This window comes from Rhinolophus hipposideros (genome assembly GCF_964194185.1).
Source record: "Rhinolophus hipposideros genome assembly, chromosome: 13".
Classification (NCBI taxonomy): Eukaryota; Metazoa; Chordata; class Mammalia; order Chiroptera; family Rhinolophidae; genus Rhinolophus; species Rhinolophus hipposideros.
The window spans coordinates 1,747,026-1,774,927 of NC_138059.1; the positions used below are offsets into that span (position 1 = coordinate 1,747,026).

Genomic DNA, 27,902 nt, shown 5'->3' on the forward strand with positions numbered 1-27,902 from the left:
GCGTGCCCTCTGAGAGGGGGAGTGGGAGGGGCGTGCCCTCTGAGAGGGGGCGTGGGAGGGGCGTGCCCTCTGAGAGGGGGAGTGGGAGGGGCGTGCCCTCTGAGAGAGGGAGTGGGAGGGGCCTGCCCTCTGAGAGGGGGCGTGGGAGGGGCGTGCCCTCTGAGAGGGGGAGTGGGAGGGGCCTGCCCTCTGAGAGGGGGAGTGGGAGGGGCCTGCCCTCTGAGAGGGGGCGTGGGAGGGGCCTGCCCCCTGAGAGGGGGAGTGGGAGGGGCGTGCCCTCTGAGAGGGGGAGTGGGAGGGGCGTGCCCTCTGAGAGGGGGCGTGGGAGGGGCGTGCCCTCTGAGAGGGGGAGTGGGAGGGGCGTGCCCTCTGAGAGAGGGAGTGGGAGGGGCCTGCCCTCTGAGAGGGGCGGGGGTGACTTCTGCACCTCTGAGTGGGACTTGTGGACGCAGATGTCCTCGCTAGGGTAGTCCTCAGGTTGGGGTCCTCAGGCAAGTCCAGTCAGCGCTCTCAGCTTCAGTTTCCTCATCAGTAAAGTGGGTCTAAAGTCACAGAACTCAGAGAGTTACTGTGACAGAGACAGGCGAGGGGACTGCAAAGGCCTTCGTGTTGTTTGTGTACAAAAAACACAGTGGCCACAGGTGCCTATACACGCACATGCACGCACACACATGCACACAGACACGGACATGTGCACACATGTGCATGTGTGTCCTGAGAGACACATGCATGCACACTGGCAAGCACAGGCGCACGCGTAGGCAGGTGAACATGTGTGCACACGTGCACACCCATGCACGCACACACACGATGCTCGGAGATCTGCACGCCCGTCGTTCTCACAGGTGTGGCGTTGGCCAGGATTGACAGATCTCAGACATGATACCAATGATAAGAAAATAACCAAATAGTCCACTTAATAAACTGATCTGAGACTTGTTTCAATCAAAATGAAAACACGGAAACTTGAAAATGAGCAACAAGCAGAAACTCCTCTCTACTGTCCCTTCCCCTCCATCTGCCCTCTGGGTTCTGGGAGGTGACCATGCCCCAGAACCCCCCAGGGGTGATGCCCATGCCCCTTCTCCCAGACTCTGACCTCCCTCTACTGACCTGAAAACCAGGACAGGTCCTTTCCTGGTGTGTGAGCTCAGATTGGGGCCTGGGGCTTTGGCAAGCATGGGGCACCCTCCCCTACACCCTTCTCAAGCAAGAAGTGGCAGTTTTTAGAAAGTGTCAACTTGTTCCCAGCTGTTGTTGCTAAAAAAGGGAAAAAATAAACCCTCTTGGGTTTCAAGGAAACTCACAACAACTTCAGAAAAATGCGTGAACGTGATGGATGTGCTCATTTCCCTGAACACTCAGCAGAGGCCAGCAGCCCCCCATTTGTCACATGTGGTTTGGAGCCACGGGATGTGGGCCGGTGGGGGTGCTGGGGCCTCATCCCGGGCCTGGGCTGGTTCCTCCTGGCAATGCCAGGCGTTCTGAAAGAACCATCTTTTATTTCTCTTCATTCCCAGAAATAATGGCTCTTGACATAAATGACTCCCGATAGCAATTAGCCGTGATTAATGTAGGGTTGGCTGCAGGAATGAGAAAGCCCCGGGGTGGACGGGGGGCAGGGGGGGACAATCAGGGATGAGGGTTTGCAACAATTACGTGTTTAAGAGGAGTGGGCGCAGCTCCTTGACACCTTTTCCAGTGCTCTCAGCCTGGAACCAGCCAAGACCCACCATGGCAGATGAGTGGTGACAGGGCTGGCGTCACAGGACTGAGCATACCCCGGGGACTCCCCACCTGTCACAGATACAGGTGCTTTGAGTCTCCAGGCCCAAGACCTCTATGGCTGGGGGAGACTTGGTCAGTTCTGCGGCCTGAGCCAGGCCCTGGGCAGAGCCTGGACACGTGCTTCAAACCATTGTGGCGTGCCTCAGTTTCCCCAAATTGGACACGGGTAAATGATGGGACCCAGCTGGCCTGGGGCTGGGATGCCGTCAGGCATGCCCTGCCTCCCACAGTCACCTTTTTCCTGGGGCCCAGTGGAGGCCTGAGTATCCTTGAGGATACCCTGTAAACCTGCAGGACCCCCACCCTCCTAGTGGGACCGGGCATGTACTGCTGCACTGAGCACCCCCTCCCCGGACTCCATCTGTCCCCGAGATTCTCATTAACTCCCATGGTGGGGAGAGAAATGATGCCCAAGCCGTCAGCTCCTCTTCTTAATTTAATTTCAGGGCTTGTTAGTGCTCAGTAATTAAAGGGCTGTGGGAGCACTCGCCCGGCAACAGCCCAGCACTGGGGCCTGAAACAGGCCTCCGCAGCTCCCGCCAGGGACAGTCTCCACCCCACAGAGGAGAACGGGCCCCCAGGCCAAGCGTCAGCGGGCCCATTTCACAGATGAGAAGCCGGGGGCTCCGAGTGGGCCATGCAAGCACCTCCGCCACCCCCACACACGTCCTCCTCTGAGCTGAGCCTGCGTCCCCAACACGCCTGTGTGCCCACAAGCCTTCATCATTCAGGGCGTGCACCATGCCAGGGTCCCCCAACTCCCCACCTCAGCAGGATGGTCCGGCCAGACCCAGGGCACCCCAGACTCCTGTCAGGAAGCCATTGCTGCCCCGCCCACCGGGGGACCCCCGGCACGCTGGCCGGCACTTCTGCAGCAGCCCCCCCCTTTCTGCGGCCCCCGAATCTATTTTGAACACATGGCAGCACCATGACCCTTTCAGACTAGTGTGTCCCAACCTCTTTCTTTGTCTCACCCACACACACTTAAGGACCTTGCCACGCACTTTTTCTTAACCTGCCCTCCACGAAATGGTAATACCACAGTGGAGCTGTGCGTCTGCTTGTCTACTGAACCTGCGTCTGTGCCTCGTACGTAAAGAGTAAGATCTCTTCATCCCCCAAGAACTGAATTTTCCCCTTGGGGGCAATGTCGTTCCCCCCTTAGGAATGCATGTGCTAAAGCATTCAAGGAATTACATCATTTCTCTCCTCCAAACCCACCCATGGGACAAGCCGAAGACCCCTCAATCAGGGCCTGGCCCCACCTGGGCTCTGGGCTCCCCTCCCCTTGGGCTCCCTCCCCAGCTGTCTTCCTCCCGCCCTCCTTTCTCTAAGGGTCCTGCTCAAATCTCCCCTCTCCAGTGGCCTCCCTGACCTACAGGAAATAGCACCCACCCGGCCTGCCTGGCCCGCTCTGAGCCACTTAACACCCCATAGCATGGACCCCGGTATGCTTGTGGCCGTCCGGAGGGCAGGGGCTCCTGGGCCTCGCTCCTCTGGTCCCAGCACACGATGTGTGAAGAGCGGCAGGTGCTCAGTGACTACCTATTACAGGAGTTTGGAGGCGCTTCTGGGCAAGACAGGAGGGGAGCGAGCCCCGTAGGAGCACGGAGACAGCCTACTGGTCCATCTGCCACGTGGCCCACAGAAGCACCTCCTGACACATACTCACAGCCTTCCTCCACCTCATTCAGTCCTCAACTGTCACAGATGAAGAGACTGAGGCGTAAAAAAAGGAAGCAATTAAACCAGGTCTGAAGACAGGTGACCTGAGCAGTAGTCACACAAAGACCCGCGCTCAAAGGGACACAGTGCTGGATTCACGCTCTGCTGTCACCGTTGTGAATTCTTACTAACTTGTGAACAGGGCCCCTGGCTCCACATACTCGGGGCCTGTACACTCTGCAGCCGGCCCTGCAGTCAGGAGAGGCCAGATTATGCCCTGGGAAGAAACCATGCCCAAATCTCAGGGGCTGGGGCAACGGCGGGTGATTTCTCAGTCATGCTGCCGGTGCCTCCTGACTCAGCCTGGTGGACGAGCCACTGTTTTGAGTGCACCAGTCACGTGGCACAGGGAAAAAAGATTCTAGAGGGTCTTGCACTGGCAACAGATGGTCTGGCCCAGCGGTGACAGAAGCCATAGTGCCCACAACTCATTGGCCAGCACTAGTCACTGGCGCCACCCAGCCTAAAGGGGCTGGGAGAGCAGTGCTGCCCTGGGCAGTGCCAGAAGGCAGGAATGGGAAACATTTGGTGACCACACAGAGCCCACCTGACCATCCCATGCCTCCACTCCAGACCTGATGCCCTTGGCCTTGACCTTTCATGAAGATCTTCACCCAGGCAGCTGCCCCGGCCCAGCCCTCATTGCCATTCCGGCCCCGTGCCTTTGCCCGGTTGAACATGGGCTTTATCTAAGGGGGACGGACCCAAAGTGGGTCCTCGCAGCAACTCAATTAATCCCCCATCAGAAATTCTAACACAATCAATTTGGGGAGACGACTGACATCATAACACAGTAATTAGGAACAACTTTCAACTCTTGGCTTCCTTTGAAGATTGTAATTGCAATTAATTAAAACATCCTCGCTGCTCCTCAGAGCCTGTTCCTGAGGAAACTGGAACAGAGGGGAGGGCCCCCCTCTGGCCCCTGTTCCCATCAGCCCAGAAATCAAGTGGGAAGTCATCTCCTTTCTAATACTGAGGGGTTTAATGTCTCCTGTGTCCCTGGGAAAACTGTGGTGGCTGTGAGGTAGAGAGAACCCAGCCTCAGGGTTCTGAGCCGACGCCCCTGCGTCCGACCCTCTTTCCAGGGCTCTGCCTGTGCCCAGATGGAAAGGGCCCCTGCAACACCCAGTCTCTGCTCAGCAAACTTCTATCCCGGTTACATTCGCACCTTCACAAAGTGTCCCAGGAGCAGGGGGTTCCCCAGTGAACGCTAATAAGTCACAGCCATGCCCTCCTGGGGCTGCTGCTCGCTGGTAATGCTAACTGCCGGCAAGGCTGTCGGTGCCCCAGTAAGGGCAATGGAGAGGTGTGTTCTGGGGCTGAGGGGAGAAATAGCAGGCCGCCCCAGCTCCAGAGGGGACAATCAGGACCCTGGACAGAGGAGGGGTGGCCACACTTGGTGTAGACGAGGAGACAGTGTCAGCCCCTGGGAGAGAGGACAAGCCTGCTGGAAACAGCTCCCCACATCCCGATGCTCTCGCCACTGCCATGTCAAGTCCATGGGCCTGACTGATGACACCTCCCACGTCCCCCAGGGACCCATGAGAAGGCACTGTGACAGCACCTTAGATCCCAGGCTGAGTCAGTGGGTGGAGGACCCAATATGCCGAGGTCTGTCATCCCCCAAAGCCTCACCCCAGAGAGTACTCACAGCCCCTGCTTCTGGTCCTATGACCTGTGAAACTCTTTTTTACTTTCCAGCCTCTGCCCATGCTGTCCCCTCTGCCTGGAGCCCCTCCCCAATAGACACGTGACTGGCTCCCCCTCATTCTTCCAATCTTACTTAAATGCCACCTCTTCCAAGAGGCCCTCCTTGACCACCCTGTTTGAAATAGCGTCTGTCCCTATTCACTTTCTTCATAGTACTTATTGCTGTGTTTTGTGTTTTTTTTTTATCATGTTTGTTTCTTTATTACGTTACTCATTTGGGGCTTTGTTCCGTAGGTCAATGCTTCTCCAACTGGTGGTGGTAAAGGACCAGCATTTTTTCTTTTTATTTTCAATCTGTCACAGATCAATACTTTATAAGCTACATTAAAAATACATTTTTAGAAAATTCTCTACTTAAAAAAATACATAAAAATACGTTTCTGGAAAAATTCCTACTTAAAGAGACATTCTAAATATAAACCCCAAGTTCTTATTATTACACTCCACAGTCATGAAATTACTCTGTCAACTTATTATAAAAGTTTCCGAGTGGCTACTCTCCATTTCTGTTTTCGAGAGACGTGTGTGCTCAGCGTTCTGCAAGTGCACCTGCCAGAGAGTCAATGTCTCGGGGAAGCAGCGATTAAACACTCGGCTTCCTGTCCCTGGGGTGGTACGGCTCTGAGACACACCCCACACTGTCTCCTAGGGTCCCCAGGGCGACCTCCAGTGGCCCACAGGGGAAAGTAGCTGTGTACCATGCCCACTACTGCCTTCCTTCCTTCTGTCTCACTTCCTCACTCCTCCCCCATTTTTCCAAGTGTCACCTCCCAAATAAACCTCCTAAACTTGAATCCATGAGTAGGGACTGCTTCTGGGGAGACCCAAACAATACACAAGAGAGAATATATACCACCGAGTGTCACTATTGCTGTTGCCCCATCACAATTCATGCGTAACTATTGTGCATCTCTCTAAAAGTGAAGAGACACAGGCTCCTTCCTTCCGTGGACAGGAAGGAGCCTGGAGTGGTAGCCAAGGGACTCAGGGGGCCACTGGCGGAGAAGAGGAAGATGGACACACCTCTTCCAGAGTCTTGAGGCCTCCTCCTCCTCCAGAGGTGAGCTTTGCTCCAATAAACCAAGCAAGGCTTTGGAAAAACCATTTCTGCTCATTACTGAGAAGCTATAAACAACTGCTGGATTCAAAGAAAAGGTGAAAAAAATAAGCTCTGATTCCATCTGCACCGGAGTGAGAACGCACCCTCCCGGCCCACCCACCTAGCCTGCACTCCTGGAACCCAAACCCCAACAAGAGGAAACCTGGGCCTTTGGCAGGCAGGGCAAAGGAGGACGTCAGCGGAGTCACACACGCAGTGGCTCTGCCCTGCCGCCCGTCAGCCCACGGTAGACAGGCCTCTGCCAGGGTTTGTCACCTGCAGAGGCAGACACGCGCAAGATGACAGCCAGCTCACTCGTGGCCGTTCCCAGCTCAGGGATTCAAAGGCAGCCCTTCTACCCAGAGCCAGCAATGGGGCAGCAGGGGAGTGGCACACTGGGCTGTGCAGCACGACGTTCCTGCCCTTCCCGTCCTGGCTTCTCCCTCATGCACCCTGGACTCCCAGCTCCCATGTCCCGTTCTCTCTGCTCTGACACCTATTGCCCGTCCCTCTGCCTCTCCAGTCTCTGTCTCCCCACATCCCGATGCCTCCATCATGGAAAATGTGAAAACTGCTGAACTTGGAGTCAGACACTGCAGGAATCAGATCCCAGCTGTTCCTTGGAGGATGCAGGACCTGGGTGTCCTGAGCTGTGGGGCGGGGACACCCATACCCACCGCAGGGCTGTGGCGAGGCCCAGCGGGCAGGCTCTGTGAGGCCCACCCACCAGCCTCCAGTCCCAGGTCCTCTTCCCTCTGACAGCCACTGGGGCCTGGCCAGCCTGAGCCGCCTGCCATTTTGACTTCACTCCTTCCCTCACTATCCATCTGAGACCCATGTGGCTCTCCCGTGCCACCCTGGAGCAGGCCTAGCCTGAGGGCCCAGCTTAGATCAGGGCCCAAACCTTTGCCTAGCTTCAGGAATCCAGCTGGAACCAGATGCCTGTCCAGGGGTGTCCAGCAAAGAGCCTCGCGGGGACGGGGGACAGGAGAAGCAGAGACACTCTTTATTACCTTTCTGAGGCCCGCACGGAGGCTAGCCCCGTCTGGGGGCGCCCCCACAAGGGGTGTCGGGCTCGGGGGTCCCCGGGAACGCCGCAGTGGTGGCGGGCCCGGGCGCCAGCAGCACCAGGCCGGGCCGCTGGCCGGCCCCCGCGCGCGCGTAGCTCAGCGCCAGGCGCTCCAGGCGCCGCTTGCGCAGCGCAGCCTGTGCCGTGCGGTGCAGGGGCCGCAGCAGCGCGGGGGGCAGGGCGCCCGGGCCCCGCAGCAGGAAGTCGAAGCCGGTCCGGTCGTGCGGGTCGTAGAAGAGCGGCCCGCAGGCCGGGTCCGGGCCCGGTGGCCAGGCAAACGGGAAGGGGAGCGTGAAGTCCTCGGTGAGCACCCTGATGGCGAAGTCGTCCTCTTTGCCCAGAGCCCGGTAAGCGCGTCCGATGCCGCGGAAGTGCGCCTCCCAGAGCTGAGCGTCCCCCCCATAAATGTCGGGGAAGGGGAGCTCCTGGGGGACAGCAGCACCTGCAGGATCGGGCCACGGGGGGGTAAGGATTGGTGAGCATCGTGCAACAGGCCGAGCCCCCAAACCAGAAGGGATGGGAGGGGCAGGAGGGGGGACGCGCCACCGGGCTGGCCTGGAAAGGTGGCGGTGAGGCCATGTGCTGGCGGAGAGGGGACAGCATCACAAGCTAAGAAGGGTGGAGAAGCCCCGCAGGGTGCGGACCAGCATACCCCACTAAGTATTATTTGGGTGGAAAGTTCCATACTGGGAGGAAGTCTGGATAGTTTGGCCAGGCTGACCATTCAGGGCCTACCGCACAACCCTACCTCGGGACGTTGGGTTCATCCCACAGACCGAGGTGACCGGAAGGGGGTGACCTGGCTGCTCTCTGCTGAAGCTGATGCTGGGTTGTGCAGGGAATGGACTGTGGGGGCCCACATTCAAGGACACCTCCTCCCTGCAGGCCTCGGGGCGAACGGCTGGAGGTGCAGGGCTGCCCTGGTGTCTGGGTCTGGCCTGGACTCGAACTCAGTCCCAGCGGGCGAGAGGACAGTCAGGGAAGCGGTTGTGAGGTGTTGCTGTGGGTTGGGGGTGAGGGAGAGCGGTAGAGAAGAGAGGAAGTTGTGGATGGGGCCCCCAAGAGAGGAGAGGAGAGGAGAGGAGAGGAGAGGGCCCAGGTGCTCATGAGAGGAGTGACAGCATCTGACTTGCCGTCAGCCAGGTGAGTGTGGTTGCTGTGGTGCCGACCGGTGGGTGGAGTAAAGGCAGCAGCAGGGAGATGGTGAGGCAGCAAGGGCAGTGAGTCAGGGCAGAGAGGCTGCTGGCTCGGCCAGGGTGCTGGTGAGCAGTACTCAGACTCTGACTATGTCGTGAAGATAGAACCGACAGGATTTGCTGATGGGTGAGGAGCAGGAGTGGAGAAAGAAGGGAGACACTGGGGCTTGGGGCCTGAGCAGCTGGAAGAAAGGGGGCCCCATTTACTGAGATGGGGACAGCAGAGAGAGGAGCAGGTTGGGGTGGGGAGCCAAGAGTCTAACTTTGGAAAGTGGGGGCCTTTACACGGGCTGGGGAAGAGGAGCAGAGGGTAGCTGGCTGCGGGTCCACAGTTGGGATGAAGGTTCCAGGATGGAGACAGACACCTGGAAGATGGTGTTTAAAACCGCAGATCTGGATGAGGTTAGGGAGAGGAGAGGAGCCAGCAAGGACACTTGGAAGGAGCCAGCAGAGCTGCAGGAGGAAAACCAGGAGCCGAGCAAAGATGCGGGGAGACTAAGCCATGAGCTGCCGACAGGTCCCATCAAATGAGGCCTGAGCGCGCACCTCGTGTTTAGCAACGTGGAGGTCATCAGTGACCCGGAGAAGAGCTGCTTTAGTAAAGTGCCAGAAAGGGAGGGCTGGTTTGAGTGGGTTCAAGAGCAAATGGGAGGGAAAGATTGGGAAACGACAAGTATAAATAACCTTTCAAGGAGTTTTGCTATAAATAGGGAGCAGAGAAATCTAGCTAAAAGGGAAGTGGGGTCAAGAGATGATAGGATAAATAGCCACGTTTTCCGTGCTGTTGGGAAGACCTGGTGAAGACAGTGTCCTGACATAGCAGAGGAGGATGGAATGAGGCTGGAGCGAGGGCCGTGAGGAGGAGGAAATGGGATAAGCACAGAGCTGGTCTTGGCTGGGAACAGGGATGGGTCACGCACGGGAGCAGGCAGGGGAGGACAGAGCCCTCGGGGACAGGTGCAGGTGGGCGGGTGCCCGTGGTGCCAGGAACCCACAGGAGTCCTCTTCTGATGGCTTTCATTTCTCATTGAAAGAGGGAGCCCGGCCAGCAGCTGAGTGTGAGAAGAGAGAGGAGGGATGCGGTGGGACCCAGTGTGCTGGAGACCCCCTCAGGCTGGCAGTCAGGTATTGAAAGAGTGTTGGTGTGGTTGAGTTATCCCAGCTCTGCTCAGCTGCATGGGCCCAGGTGGGGAGCAGGCAGGGGGTTGCCAGGCTGGTAGAACAAAACAGGAGAGGGCCAGGAGGGAGGGGGTGGCCAGGGAGGGAGGGAGGACAGGTGGGAGGAGGTGGAAACATGCGAGGCACTGTGAACTGGGGTTCCACAGCGGGAGTCCTGCAGGAGTCCTCGCCAGAGGGCCGGATCTGGGGTGAGACTCCCAGGGCTGGGCTGCCGTCTTCATGCTGACCAGGCCGAGGGCATGACCTGAGTGTGGGTCGCTGGGTGGGGCACAAGACAGTGGAGAGGAGTCTGGGGGACTGATGGGCCAGGGGGAGGGAAGAAATCACTGATAGGATGACAACAGGACAGAGAGAGGGTCAGTGGCCATCGTCCAAAATTCAAGGAGTGGTGGGGAGGGGAGAGTGACCTCAGATTGGGTGGATGACTGCTCCTCCCCAGTAGGAGCAGTGGTTGTGTACTTCGGAGGATTTGGGATCCAGCAGTGGGGTTTTAGGGAGGTGCTTGGCGATGGGGGGTCAGAGAATGATCTGAAAGAGCCCTGAGGAGTGAGGAGGACTCTGCTCCCCCCCCAGGCTCAGTGGTGCGAGGGCTGCAGGACCCCTGGGAGAGCTCAGGGCAGCTAGTCCTCGAAGGAAGCTGAAAGAAGGGCCTGTTAGGGCACGGGGCCCAGGCCCTCACTGCAGCCCTGTCCTGCTGTGTGACCTCGGCCGAGCCTCACCCCAGGCAGAGGTGCTGGGGTGGCTGCTTCTTCCCCCACATTCTCAGAGCCCCAGTGCCACCGACACCCCCTCCTCTCCCACCCCTCCCCCACCACGTGTCTCACCTGGAGTAGCTACTGGAGGAGGGGTCAGACCTGTGGGGTTGTGGTCCCTGGCACAAGGGGAGGCCATGTCAGCAGTCTGGGGTCAAGCTTGTTTACCTGGCTACCCAGGAGACTGAGGGAGGGGCCTCCCAGGGGAGGAGAGAACCTTGTGTTTAAAGGGGCCCCACCTGGAAGTGGGCTGGGGCTGGGAGGTGGGGGGATTGTGGAGGGTCAGCAGGCACAGTGGCCCCTCCCTGCACCCCTGCAGCTCACCTGACCCTTTTCTGGACCCGTCTCAACCCCACCCTGGCACTCAGAGACCTCTGCCCACCCCACCAATCCCCATGACCCTACTTTCCCTTTGCTTAGGTCACTCTAGTGTCCACGGCCCCCATCCTATAAGTGCTCCCAGGGCAGGGGAGGCCGTGGCCCGGTAGAGGCTGGCCACCCTTCCTGACCACAGCCTTCACATCCCACGGGCACTCCCGGGTCCAGGGCCATTAGCAGCCCAGTCTCAACAACTCTATGGCCCCCATATGGGTGGGAGCCTGTATCTTACCAGCAGAGCCCAGGTGGTAGGGCAGAAATACCCCCCAAAAAATGAACTGCATGACACTGTCACGAGGGAGAGCCTTGCTTCAGGCCCACCCAGAAGGGTGAAGCGAGTGGAACTGTGCAGTCCTAACCCCCACCACCTCCTCCCCTTCTGTCTGCATCAGAACTCAGGGCTGAGGGTTGGGGGCGGGGGCAGGCCTGGCGGGGCCCTCAGCAAAGACGGGCAGGGCGGGCTCCAGCAGACAAGGATTGTGCTGGGCACGGAACAGCCTGGGCGGGCAGGACCGGGACTCACCCCAGGGGCCAGGGACCACAAGGGCCTGTCAGGCTGGTGCCCCCACTGCCACCCCCCAGGAGGCCCAGAGAGGAGTGACTCCCTGAGCCAGGAAGTCCTGGAGGGGGACTGGAGCTGGAGCAGGAGGGAGGAGTCAGAGGGGACAGAAGGGGGAGGCTCGGTGGCTGGGCTGCTGGGCCCTGAGTCAGGCCCATTCTCTTTGGGGCAGTAACAGCAGCGTCTTGTATGGTCTCCAGCTGCAGCTGGAGCCGGAGGGAACCCAGGAAGGGGAAAGTCTGTAAAGGCACGGAGGTGGGAGCAAGATGGGGCGCTCCCATGGCTGCCGCGTCCCAGTCTCTGCACCCCCAGGGCCACCCCTGGGCGGTGGGATGTCAGAGTCCCCTCCGCCCACACACCCTGACCTGCCGTTCTGGGCTCAGGTGGGCTGTGGTGTGGGGGAGAGCATGTCACTGAAGCCCTCCTCCATCCTGCCAAGGCATTCCCTGCTGGAAGTCCTGCCTGGGCCCGTGGCGCCATCTGCTGGCCTCGAGGGGAGGCACTGGCGGGCACACCTGGCCCCCTGGCTCATACCCTGGGGACTGGGAGGCACCCCGGGGAGGAGCAGGCACTCTGGGGGTCAAATGGGAGGTAGTCCCTGGCCCTCATCTGTGCCCTGGGCTGGTACTGGAGAGCATGAGTGTGAGCCTGGCTCCACCACTGACTGCTTGCTGTGTGACCTCTGGCCAGTTCCTGACCCTCTCTGAGTGCCAAGGTCAGAGTGGTGAGCACACCTGGCTCCCAGGCTGTGAGAAGCAGCCACGAGGCGGGGAGCCCATATCCAGCACAGGTTGTACCTCTTGGTGCTGACAGCTTCCTGATTCCTGAGAGGTTGATGGGGAGACACACCAGAGACCTGGACCCTGTCAGCAGACCATTTTCAAACGCAGTGAGGGGTAGGACCACGTGCACAGGGTCAGATCCCATGTGTCAATAGGCCGAGGTGGGTTTGCCTGAAAACCCCTGACAGAGAAGGGCCTGCTGAAAGCCCCTGACATCCAGCCTCCCCGGGCTCCACCTCGAGAGCAGCCTGTTCGTTTGGCCGGCCAGGACTTGGGGAAAGAGGTGACAGAAATCTGCCTCATCATAATCCAGGTATGAATTATGTAGGATATTCCAGGAACCCACAAGAACAAAGGAGGCCTGGAAAGTCTGGGCCAGGACCTCTGAATCCCCCAGGGCTCGTCCCCCTCAGGCCTCAGCTTCTCTCCGTACTCCTTCCTCTCTCACCTCCCTTCTACGTGGAGTCCTAAGGAGGTGACCCCACTCCCTACCCCAAGGCCTCACTCTTGGCCCCAATTCCAGATTTCCAAGGGAGGGGACCTGCTTGGTCCACCTTGCCCAATCAGCCTGGCAAACATTTAGCGAGGCACTCTCCAAAACAAAAAGGCGCTGACTTGTGGCGTTGCCTATTTCCATGGTGTAAATCTCCCACCACCACTGGTTTCCTGCTACCACAGTGACGGCCCCAGGAGACCTGTGGCGTATCGCTGCGCGGAGGCCAGCAGACACGCGCAGTAGCTCACCACATATATGTATATGCCTCGTTATAAATAACCGCCAGGGCCAAGGTAACGTGAATCACAAATAATCGCGAAGTTGTGAGTGTGCGGCATTCATTCCCTGTTTTTAATATGATGCATTTAACAACAAGCTTCTATGGCTACATTTAACAACCAGCTCTCAAAATTGCTGCGAACCTAAGGACGGGTCATGAAGCCGGTTGGGTGACTCCAGCACCCCACTGGCCAAAGCCACCAGGCAAAACGACTGGCAGGAGCAGGCCCGAGGATGGGGGGGATGTTCTCAGAGGAGAGGCGCTCTCCAAACGCCTGTTCTGGCAGCTTTGCAGGCTCAGGCCTCCCAGGGCCCCTCCCTCATGAATTATGGACCCAGTTTTTGTCCAGTCCCCTCTGTGGTGAAGGGAAGATGGAAGAACTCGAGGGGGCGGGGGGTTCCCGACAAACTGGACTATGTGCAGACCCTTCCACTCCAGAGTGACCTGCCTTCTGGACCCAGCTCCACTCTGCAGCCGTGCAGCTGGGCCGTGGCCCAGTGTGATGGGAAGTGACACACAATCCTGACTCTGCCACCTTTTCCTGACGCGGAATGTGTAGTAGTTCTCTATTACTGAGTAACAAAGGACCCCTACCGTAGTGTTTAAAACACACTCATTTACTATCTTACAGTTTCTTGGGTCAGGAATCCCAGCTTAGCTCGGTCTGCTGTCCCAGGGCCTCACAGGCTGCAGTCAAGGCGGCGGGGCTGGGTTCCTGGGTCTTACGGGGACAGCTGAGAACCAGAGCTGGAAGGACCACATCGGGAACACAAGTATGTGCGTGCACACACACACTCACACACACGTATCACGCTGTGCCGGAAACACAGTGTCTGCTGCCACGACACTGTCCTGGAAAGGTGCCATGGACACTAGAACCATTGTGACCTCAGGGGTGAGGTCAGGGCGGGGCAGGGCACGCCTAGAGATAGGGCTGCCCCCTCGGGCATGAGGACAGAGTAGCGGCTGGTGCCTGTGGGTTCTCCAATCCACATCCCCACATGGACGGACAGCATTCCGAAAAGCCACGCAGCCACAGCACGGCTGCTAGGGCGTCATCAGCCATGCCCCAGAACCCCAGGTCAGCCCAGTGCCCGGCCAGGATGTGTGGGAACGCAGGAGGGGACCCTGAAGCCCTGCTTCTCATGGGTGCCTGGCCTCTCCCTCTTTGTGTGGGGAGCAAGGACTGACAGTCAGGCCCTGAGCCAAGGAGGGAGTGGTCCTACCGCCAGGAGCATCTGGGGGTGTGGGGCTGGGCCCCCGCCTGCAGTCCTTGGTGTGGCGGAGGGGCAGCCGGGAGGGGGGAACTTGAATTCAAAGGAAGGCTCTGCCATTGCACGGCTGGGTGGCTGCCGACTGCCTGTGAGAACCAGCGGTGTCACGAGCCACATCCACACTCGCCGGAGGTGTAAATGGGTGGACAGACCATCTGCCTGCTTCCCTGAGCCTCAGCTTCTTCAGGGAAGGTTCCTCCAGGGCCTTCGGGTCCCAGTGTCCCCAGCATCCTGAGTGGGCACTTGGGGCGCTCCAGCCTCCCGGCTGGCAGGCTCTCTCCCCTGCCTCCTCATACTGCCAGGACGGTGGGCGCCCTCCGTGGGGGCACAGAGAGACCCGGCTCTCAGGCTGTCCCTGGGCAGTTCCAGAGCTGACTGGTTTGCGACCCCTGCCTGCGGGCCGTTGCAGGAAACAACTTTGTGCCTGCCTGTGAATCCTGTTTCGGTCTGCAGGCCGTAGTTTCCGTGTGTGTGTCAGACCTCCCTCGTCCTCTGCCATGTCTTGGATGGCTTCTAGAACGTCCTCCAGTCTGCAGCTGCTTACCTAACTGTCCCTATCGTTTTTATGTATTTCAAAATACATTCAATTTTGGTCATGGCAGGGCTGGGACGCGGGTTTGGGGCGAGATAAGGGGTCTCAGTCATGCCTGTAGCCAACGGCACCTGGCCCGAGGCCCCTCCGGGACACAGAGAGAGGCCGGGCTCCAACCCGCGTGAGATGCCCACAGAGGTGGCACCACCCAGGCTTCATGTGAAAAGTCCAGCTCCCCGGGATGCAGCTTTGGGGTCGGGGCCCAGGTCTGAGCCAGCACCGTCCTGCAGGGGTTGTACGAGCCGGGACAGGTCAGGGAGCCTCTCTGTGTCCTGCCACCTCGTGAGGTTGGTGTGAGGACTGTGGGTGGGATCAGTCACCCAACACATGGCCATCCTCACTGGTGGCAGTGGAGGTGAGGTGACGGGAAGGAAGGTGCCCATCGCTCTCCGGCAGGAAGTTGTGCTCACCTCGAGGGAGCTGCCCTATTCCCAGAATGCCTTCATTCATTCATCACTCCTTCATTTCTTTAGTCATCCAACACACACACTGGGCACATCCTCTGCCAAGCTTCCCTCAAACAGGCCATTCAGAATTGACCCCCACAGCTTATCCACTCCTTGTCCCGCTTGATTTTCCTCCATGTAACTGTCCCCAGCTGACACAAGTACACAGCTTCTCTGTCCATCGTGTCTGTCCCCCAAGAATGTGAGTGCCACAAGGGAAGGGGTTTCTATGTGTTCTGTTCACTGATGAAGCCCCAGGGCATGGAGCAGTTAAAGGACATTTGGATGTGCTCCATTTGGGGCTATTACAAGCAGAGCTGCTATAAACATTTGTGTACAGATTGTTGTATGAACATAAGTTGTCACTGCAGTTGCGTACATGCCTAGGCGTGGAAAACCAAACTGCCTTCCACCTGGGCTGTCCCATTTGGCATTCCCACCAGCAACGTAGGAGACGTCCAGCTTCCTGCCACCTCAGCAGTACCTGGCGGTTTCCAGCTTCCTGATTCTCCTCTAGTCCCTGCGTAATGATGTCTCAGCTGTGCCTTTAATCTGCACCCCTTGTGTGGAATGATGTCAAGCACTTTTTATGTGCTTATTTGCCATCTGTTGACCTCCTTTGGTGGAATGTCTGTTCCAATCTCTCATATTTTGTTAGGTTGTTTGTGGTTTTTGCTTCATTTTGTCCTGTGTTCTTCACACGAGGATATCCTGCACATAGGCCGCCATCAGATACGTGATTTGCAAGTATTTCCTCCAAGTCTGCAGCTTATCTTTTCATTTTTTTACAGATGTCTTTCAAAAGCAGAAGTTCTTAATTCTGATGAACCCGAAGTTATCACTTTCTCTTTTATGAGTAGTGTTTTTGGTGTCACAGCTAAGAAATCTTTGTCTAACCCAAGGTCACCAAGATTTTCTCCTACCTTTTCTTCTAGAAGTTTTAGAATTTTAGGTTTTGCTTTTAGGTCTGAGGTCTATTGTAATTTTTGTACATAGTTCGAGGCATAAATCGGGGGGTTTCTGCACCTGCATATCCAATAATTGCAGTACCGCTAGTTGGTCCTTTCTTAATCGAGTTGCTTTTGCACTTTCATCAAATATCGGTCGGCCTTATATGCGGGGGTCTTTTTCTGGACTCCATGTTTTGTGCCATTACTTCATATGTCTATGCTTTCATCAAGCCACATTGTGTCAATGACTACAGCTTCATGACAACGCTTTACAAAGTAGTGTCGCGCCCCCACCTCTGTTCTATTTCGAAATTGTTTGGCTATCTTTGTTCCTTTTCTTTTCCATGTAAATTGGAAAGCATTTGTTGGTTACTACAAAAAAAATTCTGCTGGGATTTTTATTGGAATTGTACAAAATACTTAGATAAATTTAGAGAAAAGTAGTATCTTAAGACTATTGAGTATTCCAATCCATGAACATGGTATATGTCTCCTTAATTCCTTTCATCATTATTTTGTACTTTACAGTACATACTGTGTTTCCCCGAAAATAAGACCTAGGCAGACCATCAGCTCTAATGCGTCTTTTGGAGCAAAAATTAACATAAGACCCAGTCTTATTTTAATATAATATAAGACCAGGTCTTTAATATAACATAACATAATAAACATAATATAATATAATATAATATAATATAATATAATATAATATAATATAATATAATACTGGAGCTTATATTAATTTTTGCTCCAAAAAAACGCATGAGAGCTGATCGTCTGGCTAGGTCTTATTTTGGGTGACACACTGTAGATCTTGCAATTATTTGTTAGATTTATATGTAAATATGTCATGATTTTTAGTGCTATTATATGAGTAACTTTTTATTTCATCTCCCAATTATTCATTGCTAGTATCTAGAAATATGACTGGTTTTTGCATACTGACTTTATATTTGCAAATGTGCTGAACTCACTCTTTAGTTCTAGTAGCCTTTTTTTGTGTGGGGAACCTCAAGAGGATTTTGAGTGACGTGATCTGACACATTTCGTACACGGCAGAACAGATGAATGGATAAAATATTGAGATGAACCTCCTGCTAGTATGACACACAACGTGCCTATCAGATTTGCTGTTTGTTTTTCATCTTGCTCACTGTTCTATCCCCAGAGCCTAGAGAGAGCAGATCTCACCCGTGGCAGGTAGTTGGGAAGGGGGAACTGAGTGTGAACAAGCAATGAGGTGGTGAAGCAGGTGGAGAAAAAACCCACTGCTGCCACGGAGACTCTCCTGAAGGGGACTGTGGGAGCGCCTGGCGTGGGCAGAACCCTGAAAATGAAGGATGCCTTCTTTTTTGGCCCCTTGTGGCAATGAACACAGTCAAAGAGAATCCTGACCCCACACTAGCAGAAGAGGAAGGCAAGAGGAAATAGGAAGGAAGGAGAGGAGAAGCGGGCACACACCAGCTTTAAGGGGCACCATCGCCCCCCTTGCTCTCGTTACACATTTCACCTCCATGTCTCCCACAAACAAGCATCCTGAAGCACCAGGATGGTGGGGCCTGGGGCACAGGTGGGACTGGTACAGCACACCCAGCTTCATGGCTGCTGCTCCACCCTCTGCAACACCCCACCTCCCTCCAACACCCCACCAACACCCCCTCCAACACCTCCCTCCAACACCCCACCAGTGAGGAGTGGGTAGCCAGGGCAGTCTCGTGGGGTGCTGAAAAGACTGGCCCCTCCTCCAAGACAGCACGAGGGCTGGAACTGGGGATGCTGTACCCTGAACCCTCCAGGCCGTACCAGCCATGCCTGTCCCACCAACACTTGCTGGGAAGTCCCATGGGTGATGCTGCCAACTCAGGAATGTCCCTGAGGCCATGAGACCCCTGCCCTCCTGCCAGGGCTCAGCCAGTCCACTGAACGTAAGGGTGGGCGAAAGGAAAGATGTGGCCACACCTGACCCAGACCACGGCAGCCCCCAGTATCTGTGGTACTCACAGCCATGAATGCACACAAGTCTCCCAGGTGCAAACACCTAAGACCCTTTTCCATTTCAGAATCTCCTCCCACACCTCCGAATCCGTGATGGACCTTTCTTGCAGGAAGATACCTCAGGACTCTGCCCACAGGGACAGGCCGGCACATCCCACCGCCATCCTGCTGAGCAAGTCGCATAGCAGCCAGGCTGCCCTCAGGCCCCAGGAGCACAGCATGTTCTTGAAGGAAGCCTACAACACAGGTGACTCCCCGCCCTGGACCCGGGCTCCAGCACATGATGGCCCTGCATGCAAGGAAGTGCTGGGGATGAGGGCCGGGGGTGTCCACCTTCCGGGATCAAGGGTGGCAGGGGTGTGGACACAGTGCCCCTTGCAGCAGAGCCTCTTTATGCCTCCGAGGTGCCATCCAAAGCCCAAAAATGCTCTCTCTCACAGCTCACTCTCCTCCCACACCTTTCACACCTTACAGCCTCGGCTTAGGCCTGGCCCGCTCACTGGAAGGCTATTCCCCTTTCAAAGGGTGACTTGCCCTCATCCTTCCAGGCAAGTTTCCACCTCCTCTGAGAAGCCAGTCCCTACTGTTTCTCCGCCTTAGTCAGGATTTACTGCCCCTGCCCTCTCTGTGTGCCCAGGGCCTTTTACACAACTACCCCGCAGAACCAAAGTCCACTGATACTGGGCTGGGCTGGAGGCACCTTCAGAACAGAGCTGGGCCCTGACTCCTCTTTGAGCCCCGACTCACGGCCCCATGACCCCCCAGGGTGAACCTCATCGAACGTTGGATGACTGGATGGAGGGCGAGGGGATGACGGCACGAATAGATGGAGAGATAGATGGATGTATGATTAGTTCATGAATGGGTGACTACACGGATGGACTCAAAAATAGATGAATGCTGGGTAGATGGGTGGATGGACGAATATATGGCTGAGTGGATGGATGGCGGATGGATGGATCTATGGGTGTGTGGGTGGATAAATTATTAACGGGTGGGTTGGTGGGTGAGAGTAAGGACAGATAGACAAGCGGATGGATGGATGGGCTGATGGACAGACATAGGTATGAATGTACAGGTAGATGGACAGATGCATCAGTGTGTAGGTGGATGACAGATGAATGGACAAACGGATGGATGAAAGGGCAGTTGAATCAATGATGGGTGGAAATGTGCATGGGTGAGTAAAGGTGAGCAGACCTGCATGCGTTCTTGCTCCTTCTCCTTCCTTGAAGCCCAGAAGGACAGACTGGACAGTCAGGAGGCCCAGGGTTTCCCACTACGCTCAGTTCTCCAGTCGCCGTTTACCTGAGCCCCACCCCTTCCTGCCCCACGAGCCTGCGGCGCGAGGAGGCCTTCCCATGCCCACCCACCCTCACACCCTCTTGCCATCTGCTTCAGCCATCTGCTTCAAGGCGCTCCGAGACCTGAATGGTTTAGACCCCCACCGCCTGAAGCACATCATCCAGAAGATCAAGGACATGGCTCATGGGGCCCCCAGCGCGGTGCTGGAAACCACGTATCACTACTTTACAGACAACCCCGAGGTGGGAGCTGCTCGGGCCCTTCAGGGGAGGCCTGGGGAGCAGAGCGGAGGGCTCACCTTGTGGCTTCTCCATACAGCAGCTACAGGACTTGGGACACGTCAAACTCCTTATCCGTCCACTGAGTTGTGGGGGGATAGGAGGAGGGCAAAGTGGACCGACGTGTACTGACCAACCTCAGAACAGTCTCATGATACTGATATTATGAGCCCCACAGGCGCAGAAACTGAGGCTTAAGGAAGGGCAGTGATTTGCCCAAAGTCACAGAGCCATTAAGTGGCAGAGATGGATGGGTGGACGGGTGGACGCTGGGTGGACGATTGGGGGGAGATCTGTCTGAGTTTTAATGAATGAGTGAATAAGGCAATAAGTCAACGAACTGGCTTTACAGATGGAATGCTTTTAAAATCCCCCGGCAGTTCCCTGCGTATAGGGACAAATTCATATCCATCTGTCTGCAGAACCGGGTTCAGGGCCTGGTGTCCACTAAATGGTTATCAGCGGAGTGGCCAAGCGCAGCCTCTTGGGATCTTCCCCCTCGGGCCTCCTCACCCTCTCCTCACCGATGGTCCCACGGACCTCCCCACATGACCAGGCCCTGCTTGTCCCTGAGCCTCTGCCCCCCCTGCCACCCTCAGATCTCCAACCGGCACAAGCTCTGGCTGCTCCAAGTCCTGGAGACCGTCATTGGAGCCAGTGAGTCCCTGGAGGAGAGATGGACGGAAATCTTCATGAAGCTGGCCCTGGAGAACATGACCAAGTCCACGGTGGGCTTCCCCTCCCCCCAGGGCCCCCCAGAAAGGCAGGCAGCTGCCCCAGGATCCACACAGGCTGGGACTGCCCGGCCTGTGGTAAACCAAGCGACTTCTGTCCATTTTCTCATTGTCTTGCCACCAGCCCCTTCAGAGAGGTTGACAACCTCATGCACCTATTTTGCAGATGAGAAAGGTGAGGCTCAGGGAGCTCATTGTTGTCTAAGACCTCAGGGCCTGTGAGCAGGTTCCCCGCAGGTCCCTGCCCTGTGGTGGGCTCAGGAATCTCCTCTCTCCACCACTTTCCTTACCATTCCCACTGCTGCTTGCCACACCCCAGCCTCTGGAAGTCTGCCAGTCTTACCCATTCCCAGGCTGTAACTCAGCTCTCGGCAGCCCCCCTTCAGGGTCTGCCTCCCCCACAATTACAGGTTCAGACCTGAACCACCCTCCCCCAACCCCCACCCCGTCCGCTCCACAGGCTGCAGTCCAGGGGCTGCCCCGAGTTGGCCAGCTGTCTCGGTTGATTACGCCTCCAAGGGCATGGGGGCCCATGGATTTTATTCAGAACACCAGCCTAGGGCAGCCCCAGAGGGAACTAGTCGGTAAACACTCCGCGAGTCATGTCGGAGAGCGGGGCTGATCGGCAGGCCCACCACGGCAGGTCCACGCCCCGGCACTCCAAAGCCAGAAGGGGCATACTTGCACTCCGAAGGTGCTTGCGACCCCGTTTGCCGAAGGCGGGCCCAACCAAGGGGCTGTGTTTAGGAGCCGCGCCTGCAGTCATGGCCCAGCTGGGACACGGCGGAGTCCCACTCTCCCCGCAAAGACGTCCGTGTGTGATTCTAGTGTGATTAATAGAGAAAATAGATAGGTCCACACCCTATACATTCTTTTCTTTTTAAGTCTTTTTTTTACATTTTTTAAAAAAATGTAGCTCATGATCGTGACGTGTATCAGGCGTATTTTAAATGTGCATCTCTGTATAGTTACCTAACAAGAGCGAGTTATGGTGCAGGGAGGTGTGACCCAGGGGGATGAGACTGCAGGATGGGCAGGCTCACCAGTGCCTGGGTGGTGGCCCGGCTTCAGCCCCCCGAGGGTGGACAAGAGCCCCTCTGGGTCAGCATGAGGCAGGGCCAGGGCAGAGGGCCGACGCCAGCGTGGGTTGGGGCAGGCGTGTGTGTGGGTGCCACGAGCTGGTCCAGGACTCCCGGGGAAAGTAGGCACGTCCTCACCCAGGTCCAGACGGGCCGAGCACACCTTCCTGCATCTCAGTGTCCGAGCCCAGGCTGGGACTCCCACTGCTCACCCCCATCTCCTGTACCCCAAGCCTTCCTCTTTTCCCACTTACTCTCTCTCTTCCTGAGAAAGCGTGCTTGGGAAGTACAACTTGGAGATCATGCTTTCCTGGAAATATCTGTTCTATTCATTGTGGACCAAGCATGAGAGATGGTAATCCTCTTGCCTTCCTGCCCGCCCCCGTGCGGTTGCACAGACTCCATTCTGAACATGGGTCCTTTATCCACAGCCTGCCTTTCTGCTGGCAGGCTTCTGGAACCTTCTCTTTGTCTTGCACGCTCTGTGGTTCCACGGTGGTGTGCCTCGCTCTGGGTCTGTTTTTAGCCACAAGGCTTTGCAATCATGTGTCCTTGAAGTCTGGTTGCTTAGCTCCTTTCTTTCTGGAAAATGGCTTCCGTTCACTCGCTGCTGATGTCCCTGTGTGACTGTTCTGGGCTCCAGGAATGCCCAACCCCCAGGCGCAGCTTGCCCCACGAATCCTTACATTCTTACCTTGCCTCTCCTTCTCCATCTCTCTGCCCTTTGTTCTGCTCTTTGAAGATGTGCTATTATCTTCTGAACCTTCTAATTTAGCTTCCCACCTGTGTCCTCGCGTCTTTAACTTTCAGGAGATCTTGATTCTGTTCTCGGAGTCTTCCTCTCTTGTGTCATGCCGCCTATACACTCACGGATGCAGTACCTTCTCTTATCTCTCAGAGGATATTAAAGAGGGTTTTGCTTGACGTTTCCATCTCTCTCCAGCCTCTGTTTCCTCCGAGCTGCTTTGCTCTGCGTTGCATCAGGTTTGTGGCTGTGGGTTTTCTTCTCTCCCACGTCCCAGGCCTTCTCCAGCATGGTTGTCTGCAGTGCTTAGGAGTTGATGGGGTGGGATTGATAGAATTTGGGGTCCGTTGTGGAATAATGAGGTGAGCCCACTGCCCCCTGCCTACCCTCTATGTCAGCACCTCTATGTCTTTCCTCCTGGTTCCCCTGGTTTCCATCCAGTTTTCCCAGAGAAGACCCTGGTCTAGCGTCCGGCCTGGAGGCTGAGGCCCCGGGCAGCACTGTGAAGGGCCTGGCCTTCCCACTGCCCTCTCCAGACACCACGCCTCCAGACCATGCTGGACGCTCCAGGTGTGCGGAGAGCGGAGGGCATCCAGACAAATGACCACTTCTTAAGCGCTTCACTCCCGTCCCCACCATCCCAGGTGCAGGGGTCTAGGAGACGCAACCCTTCCAGTTTTACACCAAACAATGGGGAGCTTGTCTAGTGGGCAGGAGTGTTGAGGCACCCAACGCTGCGAGCCCTGGGGCTAAGCCTGAGCTTCACCAGCCAGCTGTGCTCTTGGCTTGTTGGCCTCAGTTTTCTATCCAGTGAATGGGTGGTCAATAGCTGCCCGCCCCACAGAAGCAGACCATGTGTGTGGGGGGCCAGAGCTCTGGACAAGCGCCCACTCCCATTGTTTGCCTCCCCCCCACAAAGGAGCTGGAAGAGGCGTACCAGGACACGGCCAGCAACATGCTGGTGGCCGTCTGCAGGCACTCGTGGCACAGGGTGACCCAGCACCTGGAGACCGAGGTCCTGACGGGCGTCTTCCCACACCGAAGCCTGCTCTACGTGATGGGCATCCTGACCTCTGACAGTACGCCCTGCCCTTGGGTCCCAGGGCACCCCAGGCCACCCTCTGCCTCCAGACAGCATGGCGGGGGTGGAGAGAGATCCCGCATGCTCATGGCAGAGACCAACCACTGCCCGCCTCCCCTTGGCCAGCCCGGCTGGGTCGGGACCCCTGTGAAAGGGTGACACTGCCCTCCCGGGCTGCCCCATTTCGACTGTAAGTTGGGGTCCTGCCAGGATGAGGGCTGAGCTAATGCAAGATAGCAAATGCTGACTAAGCACCTGCCACGTGCCAGGCTCCCTGCATCAGGACCTTCCCTGGAGGCACGCGCCAACTCTCGTTCAGTCACCCATTCGTTCCTTCACAAGCACGAGCAGCTCACTGCTGCCCAGCTGGGGAGGTACTGGGCTGCCCTGGTGGTCATTGGGGAAGGCTTCCCAGAGGAGGCAGCCAAGTCTCAGCTGTGTCTTGAGGGATGAGTAGGAGTTTGAGGACGGAATGGTGTGCATGCCTCAGGGCCTCAGGGAGGAATTTGTTAGCAGCGTCAGCGAGGGGTTGAGGGCAGTGGGAGGACACAAGTATGGCAGCTTCTGCCATCTACAGGGTGGCCCACCTGGCAGAGGAGGCCTCTAGGCCAATGGAGGAGGCCGTGCTTGGGACTTTAAACACTAAGGCCTGGGAGGAGGCCGGCCCCAACTTGCCCAGGCTTTGCACCCCTGCTCTGGGACTGGCAGGCTGGGTGGTGATCCCTCTGTGCCTGGGGTGACCTCTGAGACCCCCGGGGCCATCTTCAAAGCAGTCACTCCCTCTGAGGTTGGGCTTCCCATCTCACAGTGCCCCCCCTCTGACCCTTATTTTCCCATCTTGAGGGGACCCCAGCATATCCTAAAGGGCCATGCCAGAGGGAGCCCTCCATTCCCCATTGGTGAGCCTTATATGGCCGCCTGAGGTCACACAGCAAGGCCAGCAGGGCCACAACTCCAGCTCAGGTCTGGACGCCAAGCTCAAGCATGATTCATAGTTCCCCGAGCTCACTTCCAGCCTGGAGCTGGGACAGGCAGAGGCAGGACAGAGTCCTAAGGGTGGGGGAGATGGAGTCTGAGATCCAGGCCCAGCTGTGGACCTCAGCCTGGCCTCCAGTGACCGCTCTCTCCCACAGAGAAACTCTTCAACCAGGCAGAGAAGGCGCGCTGGGAAGAGCAGCTGACCCAGGTAGGGAGGGAACCCGGCCTTCCGGGCCTTTTGTGGGGATAACAGGATGGGGGAGCAGGCAGCAAACCAACATGGATAGGCACCTGCTCAGCCCCAGGAGGAGAGCAAACAGGTGTACAGAGGGGAGGGGACTTGACATGGTCCTGGGGCTGGTATCTGGGGGAGCTGGGATTTGAGCCTTGGCCCCTAGAAGCCTGGCACAGGGCAGGCTTACTGTTCAGAACATACAAGGCCCTTCCCACCCATCCTGGGGGCTGGGTTCATGACAGAGGAGGCCACAGAGGCTGTGAGAAGAGGGCAGGCAGGAAGCAGGGCGGGTGGACTGAAGCTGCCACTGCTGAGTCGTGGTGTCATGCACATCCATCGCTGACCACCCACCATGTGAGGGCTGATGTGGCTGGGAGAAGGGACGCAGGACCCTGGCAGACCTGGGTTCGAGTCCTAATTTAGCCAACCACAGCCGTGTGACCTGGATGACCTACTTTGCCTCTCCATGCCTTAGTTTCCTCATCTGTCAGATGGGAGTACCTAGCTCAAATGTGTGCTGTGACGATTATAGGAAATAATCCATATAAAGGGCTTGGTGCCGCGTGATACACAGGAAGTCCTCATTAAATGATATTATCATCATAGAGCAGCAGCAGAATAGTCGTAATGAAATGGTATCTAGTAGAAATAAGACCAGCAGCAATACAAGTAATTAATAGAAAAATTAGACAGAAAATCACTCAGGATGTAGACAACTTGAACAACCTAATTAACCAAATTGATCCAATCGACATTCCTTTCATATGTAAACGGGATATTCACCGAGACACATCATTGCTGAGCCATGTGTGAAGTTTCAATAAATTTAAAAGGTCTGAAATCAAACAGAGTACATTCTCTGACCAGAACATAAATTAAAAATCAATAGCAAAAATGTATCTGGAAAAATTCCAAATATTTGGAAATTAGCACACTTCTAAGTAATCCATGGGTCAAAAAAGAAATCGCAAGGGGACTTAAGAAATATTTTTGACTGATTGAGGAGGAGAACACAGCATATGGATATGGGTGGGGTTCAACAAAAAGCAATGCTTAGAAATTTCTATTTTTAAATGCCTATATTAAAAAAAAGGGATAAAACCTATTATCTAAACCTTCACTTTAAGAAGCTCTCAAAAAAGAGCAAATTAAACCCAAAGTAAGTAGAAGGAAGGAAATAATAAAAACTAGAGTAGAAGTCAAAGAAAGTTTGTAAAGGGACAAACTATTGAGAAAGAATAAAATCCAAAGTAGATTATTCAAAAAAAGATTGACAAAGTGATAAACTCCTTGATCAAGAAAATAAAAAACGCAAAGCACCAGTATCAGAAAAGAGGAAGCAATATCACTACATATCCTTGACACACGAAATGGTAATAGTGAAAGTAGATTCCAGTAAATTAGGCAATTTAGATGGAACAGACAAAAATTCCCTAAAAATGTAAATTACCAAATTGACACAAGAAGAAACAGAAAATCTGAGTAGTCCTGTGTCAAAGAAATTGGAATCATAATCATATACCTTCCCACAAAGAAAACTCCAGGTTCAGATACTTCACTGGTTAATTCTATCACACGGTTAAGGAAGAAAGAAACCATTCTTACAAATTCTCAGAAGCGGGAAGGGGGCAAGAGACCAAGGCAGTCAGGGCTCTGAGTGGTAGGCGAGGGTTGCGGGGCTGGTGGAGGCCCCAGTGTACTGGGAGAGCCCAGCCGTACCCACTCCAACCCTGCCCATCCCCATCTACTCACAGATAGCGGTCAAGTCCGTCCAGTTCCTGAACACAGACGTGTGGTCAAAGGAGCTGCTGTGGGCACTCAACAAGCCTGACCGGACACATTCTGAGCAGCCCCCAGAGAAGGTGGGCCACACCCTGCCTCCCCACGAGCAGCTCCTACTGCCCGTCCCTAGAATGCACACCTGAAGCAAGGCCTGGGGCCCTACAAAAAAACTGATGCACCTGAAAGAAACAGAGGGGAGGGGCCAGGGCAGCAGGATTAAAGCCGCACCCTTAAAGCTCCACCACCAGGCATGAGGTTGATGGTCCCTGCGGTTGAGGGTGGTGAGGTCAGCTGCAGGAGCCCTGGGGGGCTAAGGGAGCCGGGTCAGGGGAAGCTGCAGGCCATCCAGGTGGACAGGGATGGGCAGAGGTGGGTCAGGCTTAGGACAGGAAGCTGAACCCTCCCCCAGGCCTTCCTGTTCCTCTACTATGGGCTGATCCTACAAGCTGAGGACAACAGCACCACGGTCAGGACACACCTGCGAACCCTCCTGGAGACGTCCCACCAGTGGTCCAAGCATAGGGAGGTGAGGACTCAGCCCTTCCCATCCCAAAGCTGATTGACCCTGACCTGATCCCTGGTCACAGGCTGAACCCTGATCCCGGTCACACACTGAGCTCTGACCCTGGTCACACACTGAGCCCTGATCCCGGTCACACACTGAGCCCTGATCCTGGTCACAGGCTGAGCCCTGACACTGGTCACACGCTGAGCCCTGATCCTGGTCACACACTGAGCCCTGATCCCGGTCACACATGCTGAGCCCTGATCCTGGTCACACACTGAGCTCTGATCCCGGTCACACATGCTGAGCCCTGATCCTGGTCACATGCTGAGCCCTGATCCCGGTCACAGGCTGAGCGCTGATCCCGGTCACACGCTGAGCCCTGATCCCGGTCACAGGCTGAGCCCTGATCCTGGTCACACGCTGAGCCCTGATCCTGGTCACACGCTGAGCCCTGATCCTGGTCACACGCTGAGCCCTGATACTGGTCACACGCTGAGCCCTGATCCTGGTCACACGCTGAGCCCTGATCCTGGTCACATGCTGAGCCCTGATCCTGGTCACACACTGAGCCCCGACACTGGTCACACTCTGAGCCCTGCCCCATCACAGACTGAGCCCATTCACAGCTTAGGTCCTCTTTTTTGTCACACACCTATTTTCTGAACCCTGTTCCTACCTCTGGCACAGGCCTACTCAGAGATGGCGAGTGGAGGGGATAACAGGCGTCTTGGGAATAGCCTCTCCCTCCTGTGCCCCCTCCTCCAGACCCCACAAGAGAAAGTCCACGGGGTTGGGCTCGGGGTTGCATGTCCTAAAGAGTGTGGAGGTGGGAGGCGGATGTCTGTGACCTCAGACAAGTCCCCTCCCTTTCTGGCCTCAGAGTCCACACCCCAGTGAGGGGCTA

General features: G+C 56.1%; 1 protein-coding gene across 1 annotated transcript in view; it reads left to right on the forward strand.

Annotated features, from left to right (window-relative positions):
- Positions 1 to 7,677: 7,677 nt before the first annotated feature.
- LOC308506895 (maestro heat-like repeat family member 5) overlaps positions 7,678 to 27,902 on the forward strand; it is a 50,631-nt gene continuing 30,406 nt past the window's right edge. Inside the window, exons 1-8 of the mRNA XM_081070890.1 lie at positions 7,678 to 7,741; positions 18,384 to 18,520; positions 19,675 to 19,820; positions 20,456 to 20,584; positions 23,334 to 23,493; positions 24,629 to 24,681; positions 26,463 to 26,570; positions 26,900 to 27,016. Of these exons, the coding sequence (XP_080927016.1) occupies positions 7,710 to 7,741; positions 18,384 to 18,520; positions 19,675 to 19,820; positions 20,456 to 20,584; positions 23,334 to 23,493; positions 24,629 to 24,681; positions 26,463 to 26,570; positions 26,900 to 27,016 (882 nt within the window). The 5' untranslated portion in view covers positions 7,678 to 7,709. The remainder of the gene's footprint in view (positions 7,742 to 18,383; positions 18,521 to 19,674; positions 19,821 to 20,455; positions 20,585 to 23,333; positions 23,494 to 24,628; positions 24,682 to 26,462; positions 26,571 to 26,899; positions 27,017 to 27,902) is intronic.